The sequence below is a fragment of the Hippoglossus stenolepis genome, chromosome 19 (assembly GCF_022539355.2).
Source record: "Hippoglossus stenolepis isolate QCI-W04-F060 chromosome 19, HSTE1.2, whole genome shotgun sequence".
NCBI lineage: Eukaryota > Metazoa > Chordata > Actinopteri > Pleuronectiformes > Pleuronectidae > Hippoglossus > Hippoglossus stenolepis.
Window position 1 is genome coordinate 20,733,043 of NC_061501.1, and position 20,368 is coordinate 20,753,410.

The 20,368-nt window shown below is 40.5% G+C and overlaps 2 protein-coding genes across 2 annotated transcripts; one reads left to right on the top strand and one right to left on the bottom strand.

The window, feature by feature from the left end:
* Positions 1–417: 417 nt before the first annotated feature.
* LOC118098794 (tomoregulin-1) lies at positions 418–11,906 on the top strand. Its single transcript, XM_035142950.2, has 10 exons — positions 418–1,067; positions 4,176–4,285; positions 4,385–4,514; positions 4,840–4,866; positions 4,988–5,078; positions 5,770–5,918; positions 8,087–8,134; positions 8,233–8,353; positions 9,057–9,218; positions 9,980–11,906. Exons 1-10 carry the CDS (start codon positions 929–931, stop codon positions 10,062–10,064), a joined length of 1,062 nt encoding a protein of 353 aa, XP_034998841.1. The 5' UTR covers positions 418–928; the 3' UTR covers positions 10,065–11,906.
* A 51-nt stretch (positions 11,907–11,957) lies between these two features.
* Positions 11,958–16,773, bottom strand: LOC118103762 (B-cell receptor CD22). Its single transcript, XM_047337888.1, has 7 exons — positions 16,627–16,773; positions 16,108–16,485; positions 15,086–15,388; positions 14,741–14,989; positions 13,517–13,592; positions 13,340–13,379; positions 11,958–12,711 (listed from the first exon to the last, which is right to left on the bottom strand). The coding sequence occupies exons 1-7, from the start codon at positions 16,748–16,750 to the stop codon at positions 12,526–12,528; spliced, it is 1,356 nt and encodes a 451-aa protein (XP_047193844.1). The 5' UTR covers positions 16,751–16,773; the 3' UTR covers positions 11,958–12,525.
* Between the last annotated feature and the right edge of the window lie 3,595 nt (positions 16,774–20,368).

Consider the following 20,368-nt stretch of genomic DNA (forward strand, 5'->3'; position numbering starts at 1 on the left):
GTCTCCGTTTAAACAGATTGTTATGGTGAAGCTGTGAGGGATCCTGGGAAATGTAGTCTTCATACTGAGGTAATGTAACTACATGAAGATATAACTGAATGTGATGGAGTACGTCTACTTCCTTGTATTCCATACTTAGGGTATTCTGCCCCCTGGCGACTCAAGTCACGGCCACAGAAAATCAACTCAACAACATAACTCCATGTGAAACATGTCATTACTCTGTAGCGCCACCATCAGGTCGACACGTGGATTGTGTCAGGACTGGGTCAGAGCCGGGATTGTACCGGGACAGTGTGGAGCAAAGACGGGGCTGCAGGAGCCCCGGTGCATGCAGGGATATATGTGTGTGTGTGTGTGTGTGTGTGTGTGTGTGTGTGTGTGTGTGTGTGTGTGGGGGAGTGGTCTCGTGCAGGTCACGTGTTCCAGGCCTTTGTTGATGTGAATCAAACCTCGCGAGGACAAAAAAAGTCCAGGACCGAGCGCATCCGTCCATCCTCCCCGGCTCAGACTCACCCTCTTCGGCCTGGATGCTGCTGGAGGCTCCAGACCTTCACCTGGATCTGTGCGCCGCGCTGCGCTGGTTCTCCCTGCCGGTTTGAGAGTGAGGCAGCGGGGCTGGGGATGGAGGCAGAGTCCGGGCAGTGATCAGACGGTGGGGGTCGTTGTGTGAAGACCCAGGCCCTGCTGGGCTTTGTTGTCCCTTCGTGGCGGAGCCTCCTCCGGCTTCTTCAGCCTATTTCTGCTCCGGAGAAGAATCATGGAGAAAATCAGGGTCTGAGACTTTTTTATTATTTTTCTGCTTCTGTTTTTCTGCGGAGTTTCTGAACCAGGATCCATCGAAGGAGAACATCTTTCTTATCAGTGGTCTCTTCACCTCCATTCATCTGTCACCTCTCAGTCTCCACCTCCCCCTCCTCCGTCCATCATGGCTCCAGCTCTCTGCTCCTCCTGGTTCATCTGCCTGCTGCTGCTTCTAGTTCTCCCCGGCGTCCGGAGCTCGTTCCCCCGCAGCGGAGTGAGCAGCAGTGCGGACTGTGGCCCCGGGAAGGCCGCCGACTGTCCAGGTGAGACCCGCAACAGCTGTTTACCTGAACACGTCCCAGGTCAGCCTGCAGGGGGTGTTGAGTGTGTGTGTGTGTGTGTGTGTGTGTTTATTCTCTGACTGATCCAGGTGTTGTCTTTGTGTCTCTGTTGCCTTGACGACAGCAGCTGGATCCATCAGTTTTATCTCAGTGCAGTCACCACGGCAACAGGAAGATGAACTCCATAACATCACCTGCTTTTTAAATAATGTGTGTCTGTGCGTTTCTATCTTTTTGTGTGTGTGTTTGTGTGGTGACCACTCCTCATGTTACCAGGGCTCTATTTTGGGGTTAATGACAGGGTTAGTGTGTAGTAGGGAGGAACAGGGTGAGATGAGGGAGCAGCCTGATCGTACTCATGGTTCCATCAAACCAAACCAATGACTCTGACACAGCTTGATGAACCATATCTTTTCCATCTGGTTCAAAAAGAGGATTTGAACCTTTCTTTCAGAAGAAAAGAGAACATTTAAATTCTCAGAACTCTGAGATTAAATTCCAAATTCCTCATTCCTAAAGATCTTTCTTCATCATATGATGTAAATTTGAGTCTTCATAGTGAGATCATGATGACATAATTCCTACCATATGATCATAAATGATTTTTCAATTTGTATCAACTTCATGTTGTGTGTATAGATCATCTATACTGTCTGTGTGTTGGATCTGCTGTCATGTTGGAATCAGATGAGAAGAGAAGGAGCGATGAGGACGGAGAGAGATAATGAGGTCAGCAGGGCGAGAGAGGCAGAGTGATACTAAGAGAGAGAGGGAGAGGTTTTCGCTTCACTGAACTTTAGATGATAGTTTGAGGCTGATCTGATCCACCCGTCACCACTGATCTCAGATCAACTTCATTCAGAGAGATGACAGAGTTAACCTAGCTTAGCATAAAGACCTGTGGCCTGTACCACATATCAACAAATACAGGATCTCTTTCAGTTATCCAGCTGAACTTAACCTATCACAGTCAGGCTAAGTGGTCACATGACGCTGGTTATCAACTCGTTAAGTGAACTCAGGGTTTCCTAATCAAGATCTGAGTGTGTGCACATAAAAGGGGCGGGGTTTACTGTGTACCACCAATCACAGACATGGACAGTTTGACTTACAGGAGAGCCTCATATTTCACAACGAGGATCAAACTGTTTAATAATAATAAAAATCTGAGGAGAACAAACATCCAGAATAAAAGAAACAGTTCCAGCTGCTAAATGCAGGAAGAACAGCTGGTAAAACATCTGGGATTGTTTTAATAACTATTCATGAACAAGAGCAGATCTGAATACAATCTCACCTGTTTCCATCACATGACATTTACATGAATTCTCATTGTGTGTCTGACAGTTTTAGTCTTTCAGGTGAAACCCTGGAGGCGTCAAGCTCAGCTGCAGGAAATAAAACACACAAATATACTGTAAAGAAGGAAGTAGACTGATTTTCATATTATTATCTATTATATATCATAAGACTTTGATTCTATTTCTACTGTATATTGATATCAGTATACATATGTAGAATTAGGATTGAAAACCCTAACCCTGCACCCAGTACATCAGTATCAGTAAGTGAAGCAGATGCAGTCTGTGGTACTGGGAGCACTTTACGGGTCAGGCTGGTTCTGTTGGGCTCCAGCAGCTGACAGAGGTTCATCCTCTGAGGAGAATCTAGATCTTTCAGAAGCTCATCAGAGGAGCTCAAAGGATCTTGTGGGTCTCTGAAGACCCTGGTCCTCCTCAGAGACTCGAACAATCCACACCAGCTCCATGCATCCTCTAAGAACATGATGTCATGGTTCAAAGTGATGGTTGGTCAGTGGGCGGAGCTTTATACTGTTTGATCTCTTATCTCTTCTTCTTAGTTGTTCAGCATAAGTTACCATGGTGATTTACCCCGATAACAAGTGAACGAGCTTCGTAGAACTGAAAACTCTGGATTAAACCTGAAGTTACCTGATGACCACAAATCCTGCTTCGTAGTTCAGGGCCCAGTTTAACAGTGCACCTGCCCACAGTGCACACATGCGGGAACTACTTCTGGTAAAACAGCAGTGTATCCATCCACCAAGTGTTTGTGTTCTCTTTACTTCTGTAACTGTAGCATGCTGGTAAATCTTTCTTTACATGGAGACGTAGGGATTTATGACATTTACTGAAGACAGCTATCAGGGGGCACTCAAGATGCTTTGGCTTTATTTTAGGGATATTTCATGTAGTACAACTTTATTTACAGTCTGTGATTGACTGTGGAGGGGGAATCACCTTAAACATGTGATGTATGATTGTGCAGACAGAGAGGATCCTGGGAACAATGTTTCTGTTCTGTCCACCCTGCTGTGTGTGTGTGTGTGTGTGTGTGTGTGTGTGTGTGTGTGTGTGTGTGTGTGTGTGTGTGTGTGTGTGTGTGTGTGTGTGTGTGTGTGTGTGTGTGTGTGTTTCAGCAGGTTGTTGTGGCTGCCTCAGCACACTGTGGTATTCACTAATTACGGGGGAGGCAGGGGTCACAACCCTTGTAATTACATCTGTAATTGGCTAGCCTACAGGGCTCGACCAATAAGCTGCCATCATTTAAATACTACCCTGGATAATGGTCTGTGTGTGTGTCAGTAGATAAACACTCATTGTTGTGTTTTTTGTGGGTTATGATGAGTATGTTTACTGCTTCAGATTGAAACATCTACACATCTGTTGGATTAGCATTCATTCATTCATTTTGTGTCTGTGAATGTTTCCTCTTTCATTCTCAACCTGCTCTTGTTCGAATGCTGTTTTCAGACACGCACTCTGTAAACTAATGTTTGATAAGGTAAGATCCAGACATTTTACTAGGAGGCTGCAGGAAAAGTTCGAGAAAATGTCCAGAGCTTCTGACCGAGAAGTTTGTTCTCACATACAGAACCTCCCGAACATGTCAGGAACACGTCAGCAACATGTCAGACTTCAGTTCAGGTCTGGAAACAGCTTGAAGGAAGAAAACTTAAAATCATCAAGATTCTACATGAAGTTGTGCAGATATGTGAGAGTCTTCTGTGGACCTATAACTGTGAGAGGGAGTGAGTTATTATTGTTTCTATCCCTTGGTATTTTCCAGATCTGTCAGAAAAGAAGAGCGACCTGCGTGTGTGTGATGCTGGGACGTGTCGCTTCGGAGGAACCTGCCGCGAGAACGGAGCTGACATCAAGTGTGTCTGTCAGTTCCATGTGAGTCTCATACACACACTTCTGTCTATCTTTTGATTTCATGCTAGGGTCACATGCTGTGTTTCATCCAGTCATCTAAACACTGTGTGTTTGTTGCAGTGTCATAAGAAGTACGTCCCTGTGTGTGGGTCAAACGGAGACACGTACCAGAACGAGTGTTTTCTGAGGAGAGCCACCTGCAAGAAGCAGAGAGCCATCAGCATCATGTCAGAGGGACCCTGTTACCACGGTAACGGTAACACTCACATGGCTGCAGCGGACATAAAAACGATTTAAACCTTTTTTTATTAGGTACATTTAGCGAAAACTAAAGCTATGGAGGGAACTGTCGTCGACAATGATCGTTTACATCAGCCAGTAGCTCTGAATATGTGTCTGTCCTGAGTAAAGGATGAGTCATCAAACAGAGAAAAGTGATTTACAGAAAAGATTTAATGAAAAAAGAGAGAGATTTTATATTTATTTAAGATTCAACCTGGGACATGTATGATTCATAACACAGAGACTATTTCCTGTCAACTACTGACATAACTTCCTCCCTCTTTGTCCGTCAGACGGTGGTTCAGGATCTGGAGACGGAGGTGAACAACTTCATGTTTTTCTGATACAGTTACTACAATGTTTCGAAAACGCATGTCATTGTTATTGACATTATTGTTATTAAGAGATGTAGAATGTTGTCGTGACGTTTTGTGTCTGCAGATGACGAGGGCTCAGGTCGCGGTAAAAAGGCCTCGAAATGTGGAATCTGCAAGTTCGGAGCTGAATGTGATGAAGACTCTGAGGATACACTGTTAGTACACACACACACACACACACACACACACAGTTAGTTTGTGTGTTAAGATATTTCTTATTTTCTTATGCTCTGATGACATCATTACAAACGTAACAGTTTCAGTCCTTTTATCATTCAACTTAGTTCATAGACTTACAGGAGCTTTTGTTTGTCGTTGTATAGATTTTAGTGACATGAAACATTTGAAGATTCTCCAGGAAATGAAATCACAAAAAGTAAAAATACCAACGTAAACAATGGAAGAACATTTCTATTGGTCAGAGGTCAGAGGTTAAAACAGATTTTGCTCTCCGGACTGTTTGTTGAGTAACTTTTTAGTCAGATAATGATAATTCCAACTTGGTTGATTGATACAGATACAGACGTCCCTATGTTTTAATTCTGTTTCTATACAGAACAGAAATTGTGTCTGCAGATTTTTGTCCTCCATTTCGATCTTCACTACACAATGTTACAAAGATTTTTCACTGAAGTTGAAATTGCTCCGAAACACATTCACTTTGTAAAATGAGTTTACTGTTTGATGTGAACAGTGAACGTACGACAACAGTCACATGGAAACAGCCCTCAAACTGAATCATATAGTCTAATAATACCTTCAAAATAAACGCCTACTCCCCAGAGGAGTTGATGATGAGTAGAACACGCCACTGCTACTCAAAGAAGTTTGTGTTTGTGTGTCCAGCTGCATGTGTAACATAGTGTGTAACGGCCACAACGACAACCCAGTGTGTGGCAGCGACGCCATCACCTATGACACGCCTTGCCACGTCCGAGAGGCGTCCTGCCTCAAACAGCTGAAGATCGACATCAAACACGTGGGACGTTGCCAAGGTAACAAGATAAAAGGCATCAGGGAAGTTTGTAGGAAGAGGAGAGACAATAGATGGAGGAAAGGATGGATAGATAACGTGCTTTGGTCAAGTTTTCAAATTGATGCAACCAAGAAAACAATGTAGCTATCATATCAAACACGCCACAAACTCTAAGTTTCATTATTTAATTCCATTCCAACACCAAAAGGCACGTGGCCTATTATCCAATTGTAGAAGGAAATTATTTTGTTCATGGCAAACAACAAAGAAAAAAACCCAACATACTGTGAGCTGATCATATTAAGTTCCAATGTTAACTGTAAATGTTTATCCACTGAAGCCAAGTTACTACATTTACCATTAGCATTTTAGAAAGTAGAACTGTAATGTGCACGAACAAAATTCTCAGTCAGTGCAATGAAGCTAAGTGCAGTTCGATGTCCCATCTTAAGCAGCATCACTTTTCACAATGACATCAAAAGGCAAAACTGTTGGAGTCCTGTCACTCAAGTCAGTGTGATGGCTGTGACTGAATACAAGTCTTCAGCAAGCCGGCTCCTGTACTTTTATTTTATTATTTTCATCTGTGAAAAGAGAGTTAGGGTTGGAGAGGAAACTTCTCTCTGCTGACAACTGCCCAAAAGTCACTGTCCCTTGATCTGGCTTTCAGCTCTATGTCATTTTGTAAATCAATAATCTCCATGTTAACTCCACTTGGCAAAGCAAACACTTGCTAGAATATGGCCGCTACCTGTTCTATATCAATAGGCATGAATGAGTTTGAGATGAATGCAGCAATATCTTCCATGACATGTAATTCACCAAAACACAGATTGAACTCTGTTGCCACTTTGTCCAGGTGAGCAAAGTACTGCTCAGGGTGAAAAGCCTCCTTGTCTTCGATGGCCTGTGACTTCTTCTCCAGGTTGGGAAAGTGTGTCATCCTCCCGTTCTTTAGATGTGTGGTCCAAGCACCGAGCCTCGAACACATTCACTGAGCTTATCATGTGGGGCAGGTGTTGCTGCTGGAGCTCGTTGCTGAGTGCATTCAGTTTTGCCGTTAGGTCCATCAGAAACCCAAGGTCCAGTAGCCACACATCATCTGATCGTTCCTTGTTGATGGAACAGTCTTTATCTCAGGCAGCCAGTTAACAAATCACTGCAGCACTTTGCCTTGACTCAACCACTGGACATCAGTATGGAGAAGCAGGTCTCCATAAGCGGCATAAAGCTCATCTAATAATGCCTCGTACAAGCAGTGCTGAAGCACCTTTATTCTAATCAAGTTTATCAGTTTGACCCCCAGTGTCAATACATGAGAAAGCTCCACGACTTCCTAGCCAAGGCCTGCTGATGAATTACACAGTAATAATTCAAAAAGTAGTAGTTACCACCAGTTTACGGATGAAGATGTCATTTTCACGAACATGTTTTTTAATCTCGATGTAAATATTCTCACCTCTCGTTCTCTCCCTGAACTGCAAAAGAATGAGGAAGTCCTCCTTTGAATCCTGGAAACAATTCTGACAAATACAACAAGCTGAGCTGTTTCCCTTAATATTCACAGGGTGACAAGTCCTTTAACACATGTTGATCCGCGTCCTATGGTAGTGACTCGACCCTCATGGGGTTAGGGTTAGAAAAACAGAACCTGTACAATCGACCGGAAATAAAAGAAAAGAGGGAAGGAGTCAAGAGGAGGAGGAAATTAAAGCAGAGGAAGAGAGTAAAGATGACAAGAAAAGGGAGAGGATGATAGATGGAGGAAGAATGTGCTGAAGAAAAAGAATAAGAGAGGGATAGAAGGATGAGGACAAAACAGGAAAAGAAGGATGCAAGATGAAAAGAAGCCAAGAACAGGAAGGAAGAATGGAGGGATTAAAGAGAAAACAGGAGGAAGAGAGGAACAAGTGCATAGAGAGAAAAGGGTGAATAAGAGGGAGCTGGGTAGAAGATGAGGTGTGGAAGAAAGGAGGTGAGGAATGAAGGGAAAGTAAAATAAGAGGAGAAAAGGAGAGGTAGATGATATCGGGGTCAAATTGAGAAGAAGAAAAAAGAGGAGGAAAAAAAGAGGTCTCTGTAATAATATTATTTGAGGAGAAATTAACAAAAATGTTGAAAAACTTTTCATTTCTCAGAGAGAAAAACTTTCAATAAAGAGAATAAAAACATTTTCTTGTGTTTCAGACAAAAACAGGAAGGACGACGGCATCAAGGCCAAACCCGACATTTACAGTAAGACCCCGCCCCCTCTGCAGTTAGCCTGTCATTATGTAACGACTGTGTGTCTGTAACAGCCTATCAGAAACCAGTGTGTCTCTTTTTTTGTCCAGGTGTGTCCAAGCCTGGTGAGGGGGAGGGGTTTGTGGACAGCGTGACTCCGTGTTCCGAAGACTACGCTCAGTTCTGTGAACACGGACAATGTGAGATGAGACACAACCTGGCAACCTGCAGGTAAATCTGTTCACTGTTTATCTATATCTGTGAGGACTCCCAACAACGTCTGTAAATAAAGATGGACGACATGATGGCTCTAGGGTTAGAGCCATCCCGAGAGCCCTAACCCTAACCCTAAGATAAATGATCTGTATCGCCCCTTGGTGGCTGCCTGCAGTTTGGTCGTAAATCCCTCCTCCATGTTAGCAGATGGGACACGGAGCAAACTAAAATCAAAGTAGATGTTAAATAGGTCGTTCTTATCTCAGTGATGTTTGTTCAAGTGTTTCTGATCAGTTTGGTTTGAATTAGTTATTTGATGATATAAAAACAGGCTGAGAATTCATGATTGACAGCTGAGACTGACTCAGGATTGGTAGAGAGTGTGTATGGGCGGGGCTTCGATACCTCGGCTCCACCCCACGATCAGTCATCATCACAAGATGTCAGCGTTTGTATCTGAGATATTTTAGCTTCTTTTCTGGAGGAAGTGGAGACGTGTCGTCGTCTTTATTTACAGTCACTTCTTTTTCTTTGTGTGGTTTAATGTCAAGGTGCATTAACGCCATCTACTGCTCTACTTTACAGTCACTTGGTTCTGACCTTAATTCTTAACCCGCTGCAAAATGTCTATTTGACTTTTATCGTGAAACTTCATTTGTTCCATTAAATCATCAGATTTTAAATATGATGAAAATGTGTGTGTTTTTCTGTGTGTCAGGTGTGAGGCAGCATACGGCGGTCCTCAGTGTGATCAGCTGCTGGACTTTAACATCCTGTACGTGGTGCCCAGCGGTCAGAAACTACACTACGTCCTTATCGCTGCCATCATCGGAGCCGTTCAGATTGCAGTCATCGTTGCTGTGGTCATGTGCTTTACCAGGTGATCACACTCGCATCAGGACTGTTCATCCCTGCTGCTGTAAACAAACAGGAAGTGTGCCGTAGCCGCAGCAATCTCTGTCAGCCAGCAGAGGGAGCTTTACTTTATCAAGAAAACATTTAACAACATTTGTGTGTACTTTGGTAACTAGGGTACAGTCATCCCATGAACCAGACAGCTGATGTTACCAGGGTTATTTTTGCTCCGCTGTGTTTCCTACGGTAGCCCAGAATGGACAAACCAAACACTGACACTACAGAGAACTTTTCATGGTTTGATGTCACCAAATGGCCACCGTAGATTCTCTAGACACTTTACCACTAGATGCCACTTCTTCTTCTTTGTTTGGTTTATTGGTGGGTGGCCACCAATGTCAAGGTGCATTATTGCACTTAATCGTACACTCTAAACCTTTAAATAAAGTCTGGAGTTAATCCTTTGATCAGTGGATGGTCAGACAAAAGCTTCAGTTCAGTCATGTGACAACATCTGTGCCATCTCCATGACAACTGAGCCAGCTGATCCACAAGAATGTTTATATTGAACAAAATAGATTTAGATTTTTACAAACGCCTTCCACAATATAGATTTTAAAAACTCACATGTGTGAACACAGTCAATGAGTGTTTGGAAAATAAGGATGCCACAGTTGCTTAGTGTAATGGACAGAAACAACAACAATGGCGAATATATGTCGGGCTCTCTGTTTGTTCGCACTGCTGCTGCATGTCTGTTGACGTGTTTCCTGTCGTATCCTGCAGGAGGTGTAATAAGACGAAGCGTGGGCGGAGACAGAAGCAGCACCTCGGTCACTTCCCGTCAGGAACGTCCTCCAGGATGATGTAGCTGCTCATGTTTTTGAGAAACACAGTTTTTCGTACCACACAGACAGACTGCATTTTTGATATCTCAACTTTTTGGTGCCTCCTTATTCCTTATTTTTCAAAGATAATTTCTGACTTTCTTCAGGGGCCTTATTTTGAAATGTTCCTCCATGTTTGATTTCTTTCGTCTGACTCTAAGTTTTGCAGCAGTCAGAACAGAGACGTACAGTTTGGTTGGTGTTGGCCGTGATGCTCGCGTCCTGGAAACTTAATTTATCTGATTGTACCGTCCACTTTCTAACTGACAAATGTTTCCCTTTGTTTTCAGCCTGTGGGATGCAGACTGTCTTTGCTTCTGTGCTTTTGTTTAGATTTATTTTTGAAGGTAGAATAGATCATTATTTCAACCTTGTTTACATGGTGCGCACGTTAGGATTATGGAAAAACAGCCATTGAATATTTAATTCTGACATAAATACCACCATATGTATCTGGTTTGAATTTGCTTCTTTGAAACTTCAGAAACTGTATTTGTGATCAATCTCAACGTCCTGGATGTGCAAACTTTAAATTCACTGATGAAATTGTAGCAGCTAGTGTAGTTTATTATTTTTAAACCAAACTCAAATGTTTTTATCAGAGTTTAACATTTAAAGTTATAATATATAACATTTTCACTTTAAAATCTAAAAAGTAATTTAACTTTTATCAAGGTAACAGTGCGTTTCATTTGTTGCATCATAATCCCCTTTGTGCATGTGTCAGCAGTCTGAGGAGAATTCAGCTCCTCATCAAAACCTCCTAAACCATGAAGGAGTCCTAACTGGGATGAAGACTACAACTCCCATCATCCCACACTGCTTCACCACCACAACAAACTCTGTCTGTAGTTATCGTGTGGCTAATGCCCACTGGTTAAATTTCTTCATTTCTGCCACTTGTTTAAAGACACATGAATTCCGATTATTTTTAAAGTTAAACATTATTTAGTTACTTATGACTTGACTTTTATTGTTGTCTGCTTCTTTGAAATCCACAGATGTGGTTAAGTTTTAACACAATTTTGTAACAGGACACATCCACATGGCCATTTAATGTTTAAAGGTCACTGTGCATCAGACAGTCTGTAGACAACGTTAATGTAGAAACCTGTTTTTGTTTCACGCTGTTTTTCTCAATCACTGCTGCTCATGTTGCCATTTTCTGATTCTTTGTTAACAACGTGCTTTAACGCCTTAATACTGTGGGGGGCGCTCTGTATCAGGACTACAGGATCATCAGGGATCACTCCTGCAGTAGACTCATCAAATGTCGGTATTATTGCTGCATCTCACAGGATAAAAAACAACTTTTCATGTAAGTCAGATTAACTTTAATTATTTTTTATTTGTTATGATGAGAAGTACCTGAATACCAAAATGCTGTTTTTTCTACTGCTTAAAAACTAATAAGATACAAGCTGACATGTACAGGATGTTGTTATAATTATTCTATTGGTTAATTTTTTTGATGACACTATTCTGGAAATTGATTCCAATGGTCTCTGCGTGTTTTTTGACAAACGGATAATAATTTAAATGAATGTTTTCTTTTTAATGGTCGAGTTCCTTCTTTAGTCTTGATATGATTTGTAATGATGGATTGAAGTGTCCGTGTTGGTTGTTATGTGGTAGAAGGAATAGATGATTAAGCTGGACAGAGGTTTCCTAAAGCATCACATTTATTGGAGCGTGTGTGAAGCTGCGCTCGATCACGTGACGCCTGATGGAATCAGTCTGATTTTACTGTAGATGTTGCATGAAACAGTGAAGTTGTTGTTTAGACTGTGCTGTAGTTGAACTAGAATTAAATTATGATGTTTGAAGTCACTGTGTCAGAATTAATTTCTTTTGACAGATTTATTAAGATGCTGAAGTTTACATTTTATAGTTTGACATTGAACCATATATTTTATTTTTCTTGTGAAAGAACAGTTATATATATGTTATTACATATTATTATATAAAACTGTTATTGAATGTTTCTATAGATTTTTTTCTCTTTCCAATGCAAACTGAACATTTACAGCTGATACTGGAAAATGAACCCTGCCTCCTCCATGTTAGCTGGGATGGATCACTTTCTCACTTTATCAAAATGTCCTCAAAAAGACAGAGTCCTACACTTTGTATTTCAGGGTTAAGTCTCCAGTTTTCCAAAAACATTTTACAAAATATGACACAATTTGTACATAACAAGAGCATTTTTGACCCCTAACCCCGATATTTAAAAAATAACACAATTTAACTTGAAATATTATCTTAACTGTGTAGACTAACCCTAACTATTTAAGCCTTTGGGACTTTTATTTGAATGAAGCTAAAAAGAAAATCACAGATAAATAAAAATAAAAGCAGTTTGATGTTTTTTTTTATCTTTTGTTTTCACACAGACCACACATGACAATTATTTTCTTCACTTCTGCGTAGAGGTCATTGGAGTTATCAGTTTCCTATCTTGAGGACATTCAGCTGTGCATATACCGTGTCCTGCTGCTGCCCACTGTCCCGCAGTGAGTCTGAGGACAGCCCAGCGCGTTGCTGGGAGAAGTCGATCTCACCGTAATGGATGCTTTCTTCCTCTGTTCTTGTGGCTGAGTTTTTGATGACCAGCTCTTCTCCTGTTTGACTCTGTAACAAAAATAAATCCAACAGGAAACATGATGTAAACATACTTCATTACCAGACAAATATTCAAGTGGTTAAAATCAGATTATGTCTCAGCACAGACACGGCTAAAGGTATTATAGTAACTGACAATGTTTAAATGGACACCAATAATCAGGCTATTATAATTATGACGTTTAGGTGAAATGCTAATAGAATATTAGAATATCTGTAATCTGCATCACCCTTAATGCTGTCCCGTAGCAACAGAGCTGCAGTTGGACAAAGTTGTAATGTCCCTTCTCATTTTTAACAAGTGTAATATTAGCTGTTCGGTGAAGTTGATGCCTGATACTAACATTTGAAAGTGTAAACATGGGACATTTTGGTCCCGTCACTTGCCACCCCCAGTTTGTCACAGAAGCACAAAGAAACATGGGATAGTTTGGCTTGGGAAGGTTCCACCCGTAAGGCTTAAGTCCTTTGTTGCTCAAGAATGGATGAACACATACTGTATGTCGTCGACAGTCACAGCTGTTGTTTAACACTAACTCGGTTCATGTGTCGCTGATAACCGTATGTCAAATCTGGTTAATATCAGCTTATTGTTTCCATGGAAATGTGACGACTGTCTCATTATATGTTCTCCCACCTGAGTCTGTTGTACTTTTGGATGTGTTGACCTCAAATACCTGGAAAACAAGACAGGATTTTAGATGAGTCATCATGAGTTTAAGGTTAAGTATAAAATCCAATGACTGATGGATGTTTAGTTAAAATGTCAGCATCAGTAAACGAGTCATGACACGTTTTGATTTTAGAAACTCACCAAACAAAGATAAATGAGCAGACGAGAAGGACGATCCCAGCAATTCCTCCAAGAACTGGCTCCCATCGTAGAGGTTCTGATGGAAAAACAAGAGGAGGTTGATTCTCCTGAAAGAAGACGTGATTCATTGTGGACAAGCACTGATGTGAAGAAGCTATGCTCAGCTACTGGTATGAAGTTGTGTTGGGGGCTTTGGATTAATTCTTGTGAAACTTTAATTTGCTTGTTTTTTAATTTACCGACTTAGTAGAATTTTTGAGATTCGTGTAGGACTTTTGTATATTAGGATGTTTGGATTGCTTTGTATTTATAGTTATTTCCTTGTGTTTCCTTTATTTGATTTTATATTTAAGTTGTTTGGGCTTTGCGTTTAGTAGTTCCTATTTTAATTTGTGTCCCTGTTTCCTTGTATGTCGCTAACCCTAACCCTTGTTTGGGAAATGTGACAGAATTGTTGCACAAAAAACTCAAACAGAGGAAAAAGTCAGAGAGTGGACATTTCACGTGCACAGAAGCAGCATGAGCACGAGGAGAAGAGCTGCAGCTGGAGGGCAGAAAATCTGTCTAAGCAACAAAGTATCTGTGCGCAAGTGCACAGTTTGGGCACAAGCAGAGTATGTTTGACTGCAAGCGCAGGGTTTTGAGTGAAAGCATTCAAAATCTGACCATAAACACAATAAGTCCTGCTTTGAAACTGAAAGTCCACACTCTTGAATGAAGAGAGGAAAAAATGTATTGATAACCATGACTACGTAAAGGGCTAACGGAAGTATGTGTGAGGGACAGTAACAAAAAGTCAGCGCAGCTACATAAATTATAGCTCGGATTGGGTTTGGACAGAAAAACAGAATAACTATCCCATTGGGTCAAAGTTATTTTTCTCTGGGATTATCCTTCCATTACTTCTTCCACCTCTTCTCTGTTGGTTCATCTGTTCAGTTTGCACATTTACTTCCTGTTCACTCACGCTTGTTATCCTTGTGTTTCTTGTCCTTGTTCATGATGTTTTTGTGTGTTTTGGATTACTGAGTTCTACCTGCCAACAAGGTTTGTCATTAATTATTCTGTCGCACCAACCTGCTTTGCCTTATTTGTTTCCTGCTTCTTATGAACCTCACAATACGGCACTGTATCACATCCCAAGTGCTCCCAAACAAAACATTAGACAAACAGAAGAATACAATGAGAAAGCAGTAGATGAGATTTACATTTGTGAATATTTACCCTTCAGATAAATGTTGGGTGACCTCTGACAATCAAGAGCATTGGTCGCCTCACAGAAATAAACTCCTCCATCTGTGGCACTGACACTGTAAACGGCTCCTTCAGACACGTTTGTGGCTCCGGCCGGGTTCCTCTTGAACCAGGTGAAGTGGTTGACGGGAGGATTGGCTCTGCTGGTGCAGGTCAGGTTCACCCATCCACCTGCCGACAGTGACCCACTAACAGACACACACGTGTCCTTGGGGGCATCTGGGAAGGATTTAACACAGTTGTAGTAGAGAATAGAGGCATCAGATTTTCCAATTGAGATCTTCATGATTCAAAGACAAACTGTGGTCGACTCACAGGAAATGTTGAGAGTCACATTGTGTTGAGACTCCACAAAGTTTCCTGCATTCACAGGATATTTGGCCGAGCAGGTGATGTTGTATCCATCATGTTTGTCTGACAGACTGATGTTTTCTTGGATTTGAGTTGTAAAGGTTCCATCAGCGTTTTCCTGTATGTGTTTGTGAGGCTGTTGTTTGTGGCCCCAGGTTAGTTCGGGAGGGGAGTGGGGACAGGGGGTGAGAGCTGAGCAGGTCACAGTGAGAGACTCCCCCTCCCTCCGGTCACCTGACATTTCAATACTGGGTCTCGGAGGACACTCTGTGAAATCAAACATTTTACACCAAAAAACACATCACACTTTGTAGTGATGATCAAACTTCTGGAAATTTGATCCTGTTAATGTAAACTCTACCTTTTCAGCTGTGCTCAGAGAGTGTACGTCATCAGTGTAATGGCTGTGATTACAACTGTCACTGTTGTGTAATTATTTCATTTCATTACATGCTTCACAGTAAAGGTGAGTATAGAATATGTTGTCCTTATCTCTCTATTCATTATACATGTTAGACTGTTTTACAGATATATACTTGTATCATATTAAATTTTTATATATTTTTTGTATTTGTATAATTTGTATATTCATATACTTATCTATATTGATCCTTTTCACATCTCTTTTACTTTTATTATTTAATATTTTTAACTTTAACATCTGTTTGTACTGAGCTCTGTATTTCCTCATTTAAAAGTTTTGAGATTTGCTCACTTCCTGAAAATCTTGACTTCCTCCTTCTGCAAAATGGGTGTATTGTTTTTATCATTTATTATCGTCTTACTTTTTACAGTGTTTGTATGATACAATTTTATCAATAAAGTTTTATTTGTATTGTCTCATATTCAGAAATCACAATTTAGCTCATAGATGTTAACAAGGTGTGACATCCTCTGTTCTTAACCCTCAACAAGAGGAACACCGGATGATAAGTGCTGTGCAAATAAAATCTTTTTGGTTGATTGAAAATAAAAATCTCTCTTACCTGTAATGTTTATTTGAAGAGGATGGCAAGCAGCTGTTGCATTGAACGGTTTACTTTCAACTCTGAAGAAGAATTTATCTGTGTAGTTTTTTTGCAAACGGTAAAATACACTGGTGCAGTTGTTCTGGCTCAGATTTCCGATAATCTTCACTGAATAGACATTGTCTGGACGGCTGCCATTGAAGATCACATTTTTTGGAGAGTTTCCAAATCTGGGGTTATTTTTAATCCACACACCGACGTTGTGGCCTGTAAAGTCATGTTCTTTTAGAGCCATAAATTTACAGGGGATCAGCAAACAGGATCCACTCAGTGCTTCCATCATCTGTGGGGTAGTGATGTTGAGTGGCAATCCCTCAGGACAAGCAGCCAAAGCTCCTGTAAACAAAGTGTAAGGAGAAAGTTCAGCATCGTCTGTCATGTTGTTTTTAACTCTTTTCAGTCACATCTCTACGTACTTCTCCTTTAGCTGAGAATTTCCAGTTATAATTGATTCAAGTAACTTAATCAACAGCTCACCTGAAACAAAGAGGACACTGAGTAACAAGAGGATTGTCACCATCTTCAAATCTGTCAAACAATCTTCAAACAGAACAAACCTCTTTCTGAATACACTTTTTGAGTTGTTGTGAAACATCCACATCAAACGTCATCTCTTCTAAGCAACTTCCCTCTTCGGTTTTTCACAGGAAACATGTCTCACACCAGCCGACTTCTCCACCCATCAGCAGGCTTTTTAAATAAATGTTGTTTGTATGGGTGCAGCACACAAAAAATAAAATCTGAACAGATTAGGAAATATTAAATTATTTAGGGTTAGGTGAATAATGTAATCCCGCGCCTGACTTAACAGGAGCACTGTAATGCACGGGCCATACAAGGACCTAAGGTGCTCCTAAACCGATGATACAGGTATTATAACAGTTTGAAATTACAGATATATAGACATAGAACTCTGAAATTACAGTTAAACGAACAGTTACAAAGCATTAATAAACAGAATGGTGTCCCAGCCAGTGAGAATAATGTCAACCATTCTGTCTATGTCCTGGTCGGTTTGCATGCTTATGTCTCTCCACTCGTCCAAAGGAGGGTCGTTGCTTAGTCAGGTAAGTAATAGGTCATTTTTGATTTTAATCTGTTAATCTGGAAGCCCGTCGCGACGTTTCGATATGTTTGTATCTTCTTCAGGCATGGGATTGTTAAGTATGTAAAATTGAATTAAGTTATGTTAAAGTCCGTTACATTGTTAATGATCTCTGGTTGAGATTGTGTCTTGCTCCTTCCATGGTTTAAGCATTGTGCCAGGTTGTGCATCTAGTGCCTGGTTGAGCATCGTTTCTTTTATATCCCATGTAGCTCCTCCCCCTCCTGGATCTCCTGGCGGCGTAGAGGTACGTTTTTATACTCCAATTAAAGATTAATTAAACCAACTGGTGTTTTCGTATTTATTCTACTCAGGTTACGTATACTTTGGGTTGTTTTTCCCTTTACAGTAACACTGGTTCTCCTAGTTGGGTGGGGTCAGGGTTTGTGGTTGGTTTTAGGGTTGGTGTTGGGGTTGTGTTGGGTTTAGGCTGTGAATGGGGTTAGGTTAGGTTAAAGAAGCAAAGAAAAGAAGTTAGGTTAAGAAGAAGTTAGGTTAGGGGTTAGGGTTAGGTTAGGTTAGGTTTAGAAAAAATATCTCGATGACTCCCTGCTTCACGTCCGACGACTGGGCAGTTTGAACTAGGGAGCCAAAGGTGCAAATGCACTGGCCCACGCACGCTATCGACTACTCTCCATTCTTACATATCCCTTTGGCCGGATTGGCTTTTAACCGTGGCTTGGGTTTTTTTGATTTAAGAACGGTTTATCCTTTATACTTTTTAATAGCATTTGTTTCATTCTGGTTTAATTTTAATTGATTTGTTCGATTTTCATTTGGTTTGTGGTGAGTTACTGGTTTGAGATGCTTTTGGTTATTAGTCTTGTTTTGTATATTTAGTTTATTTATTATTATTATTTTTTTAAAAAAGAAGGTTAGTTTGGTTTCTTGGTATGTTTCTTCGTTTAGGAAAACAGGAGAGACAATCGTTTTGATAGGGGTATGTAAATCGGTTTTAAGAACGGGTTTATCCTTTATACTTTTAATAGCATTTGTCTCATTCTGGTTTAATTTTTAATTGATTTGTTCGATTTTCATCGGTTTGTGGTAAGTTACTGGTTTGAGATGCTTTGTTTATTAGTCTTGTTTTTGTATATTTAGTTTATTTATTATTTTTTTAAAAAGTTAGTTTGGTTTTTGGTATCTTTGGTAATATTGTATTGTTTTTTCAAAGTATCTATGATTTTTTGGCATGCCTTGGTTTTCTATTTTGGTCTGTCCTATATTGAAGTCTAATGGCAGTTTTGTTTTTTATTGTTGTTTGGATTTGTTTTTTTGTACAGTTGTTTGACTATTTATTGAAATCTAATTTATTCTATTTCTATTTTAGGCATTACATCATCAGTAGTGGACCTCGATCATCGGGTGTTTCGTCATCATCACTAGACACCCTCTCCCAAGGAAGGCCCCGCTTTCAGGGTTGATCAAGCCTCAGGGTGTGTGTCACAGTAATTTATATAATGTACTCCTAAGATTCTTTTTAAGAACAGATTCAAGGTTTTTCCTTTTGTTAAGACTTCCTATTTCAGGTTTTAGAGCTTGAAGTGAACGTTATTAATTATTTTAAAAGATTGGTTAGGCTTAGGATATGGTTTGTTTATTTAAAAGGTTCAGGTATTTAGGATTTTATGTTTTGATGTTCCATGGGTTAGGTTAGGTTAGGGTTAGGGTTAGGTTAGGGTTAGGGGGTTAGGGTAGGGTTAGGGTTAGGGTTAGGTTAGGGTTAGAAAATATCTCGATGACTTCTGCTTCTCGTCCGACGACTGGGCAGTTTGAACTAGGGAGTCAAAGGCAATGCACTGGCCCACGCACGTCATCGACTACTCATTCTCACCTATCCCCTTTGCCTGAAATGGCTTTTGATATGAGTTGGTTTTAATATGAACGTTATTTTGTTTTGGGATATTGTTCCTTTAAAACTGGTTTAAGTTTTGTGGATATTTTAAATCATTCATTGTAAGTGCTTTCTGTTTTTGTTTTCTGTATTGATATTTCATGATTTATTGCTTCTCATTCCATTGTTTGAATTATTGGTTGTTTGATTTGACGGAGTTGGTTGACTATTATTTCTATAGATACTATTTTAATTTCCTAATTTTACATTGGCGGGAACACATCATCAGTAGTGGACCTCAGATCATCTTTCGCCATCATCACTAGACACCCTCTCCCGAGGAAGGCCCCGCCAGGGTTGATCAAGCCCCAGGGTGTGTCCAACTAAGTTTTATTATAATCTAATTCTAAGATAATTTAGAAAAGGATTCACGGTTTTGTTAAGGATCAACTGGTTAGTATTAGAATTAATATTAAGGATAAAATGGTTTGGGTTTGGATTAGAGTTAAGATTAATATAAAGGATTAAAAGGTTAGGGTTTAGGCATGGGGTTAACTGGGTTAGGTTTAGGCGTGAATTAACTGGTTAGGTTTAGGCGAGAATTAACTGGTTAGGTTTAGAGTTAAGGTATTGATTAAGGTTAGGATAATGGTTAAGATTAGAATTAAGGTCATGTTGAGGCCTCTGGTTCTGGCTCTGAGTTTCAGCCTCAGTGGAGACCTGGGGATGACATCCTTTAAATTCTGGTTTCAGTAGGTGGAGTTGGATAAATAACTGAGTCATACTCACTTGCTCAGTGCCCAGTCGGGGTTGGGACATCGGTTTCATCCTTCTGTTGGTTTTGGAGAAAGGCCACACGCCGGGTGAAGCCCAAACCTCAAAGCTCAAAAAGTCCTCCACTGGGAATGATGGAGCCCTTAAAGTTCCTGTGCCCCATACACCGTACTCCACTCCAGGGAACTTCTGAGCAATGCTCTGTGTCACTTACACCGCAAGACATGCTTTAGTATTGTTACAACAGACTCCATCTTGGATTTCTCCATGGATTGATCTAAAGAGCTGATTCTCTGTGGGGCAGGTAGTCTGTGTGTACACTCTTACTCATGGTTTTTGCTGAGTTTGGAATTTTATATATTATAAAAGGATCTTAATTAAGAGAACTCTTAGATGGTAAATATCCTATAATTTTAAGTTTGGGTGGCTTATATGCAGAGATATTTTAAGAAAAGTGATGTTAAGGAAACAATCCTATAATGCATTGCAGGAGAAGTGTGTCTCTG

Bases quoted from the DNA above. Each gene is read 5' to 3' on its own strand.
- LOC118098794 (XM_035142950.2), top strand. From the start codon at position 929: ATGGCTCCAGCTCTCTGCTCCTCCTGGTTCATCTGCCTGCTGCTGCTT. The intron at 5,079-5,769 runs GTTAGTACACAC...TTGTGTGTCCAG, and splicing joins GAAGACTCTGAGGATACACT to CTGCATGTGTAACATAGTGT. The intron at 5,919-8,086 runs GTAACAAGATAA...CTTGTGTTTCAG, and splicing joins ACACGTGGGACGTTGCCAAG to ACAAAAACAGGAAGGACGAC.
- LOC118103762 (XM_047337888.1), bottom strand. From the start codon at position 16,750: ATGTGGATGTTTCACAACAACTCAAAAAGTGTATTCAGAAAGAGGTTT. The intron at 16,486-16,626 runs GTGAGCTGTTGA...CTTTGTTTACAG, and splicing joins CAGTGTCCTCTTTGTTTCAG to GAGCTTTGGCTGCTTGTCCT. The intron at 12,712-13,339 runs GTGGGAGAACAT...TTTTTGTTACAG, and splicing joins CAAAAGTACAACAGACTCAG to AGTCAAACAGGAGAAGAGCT.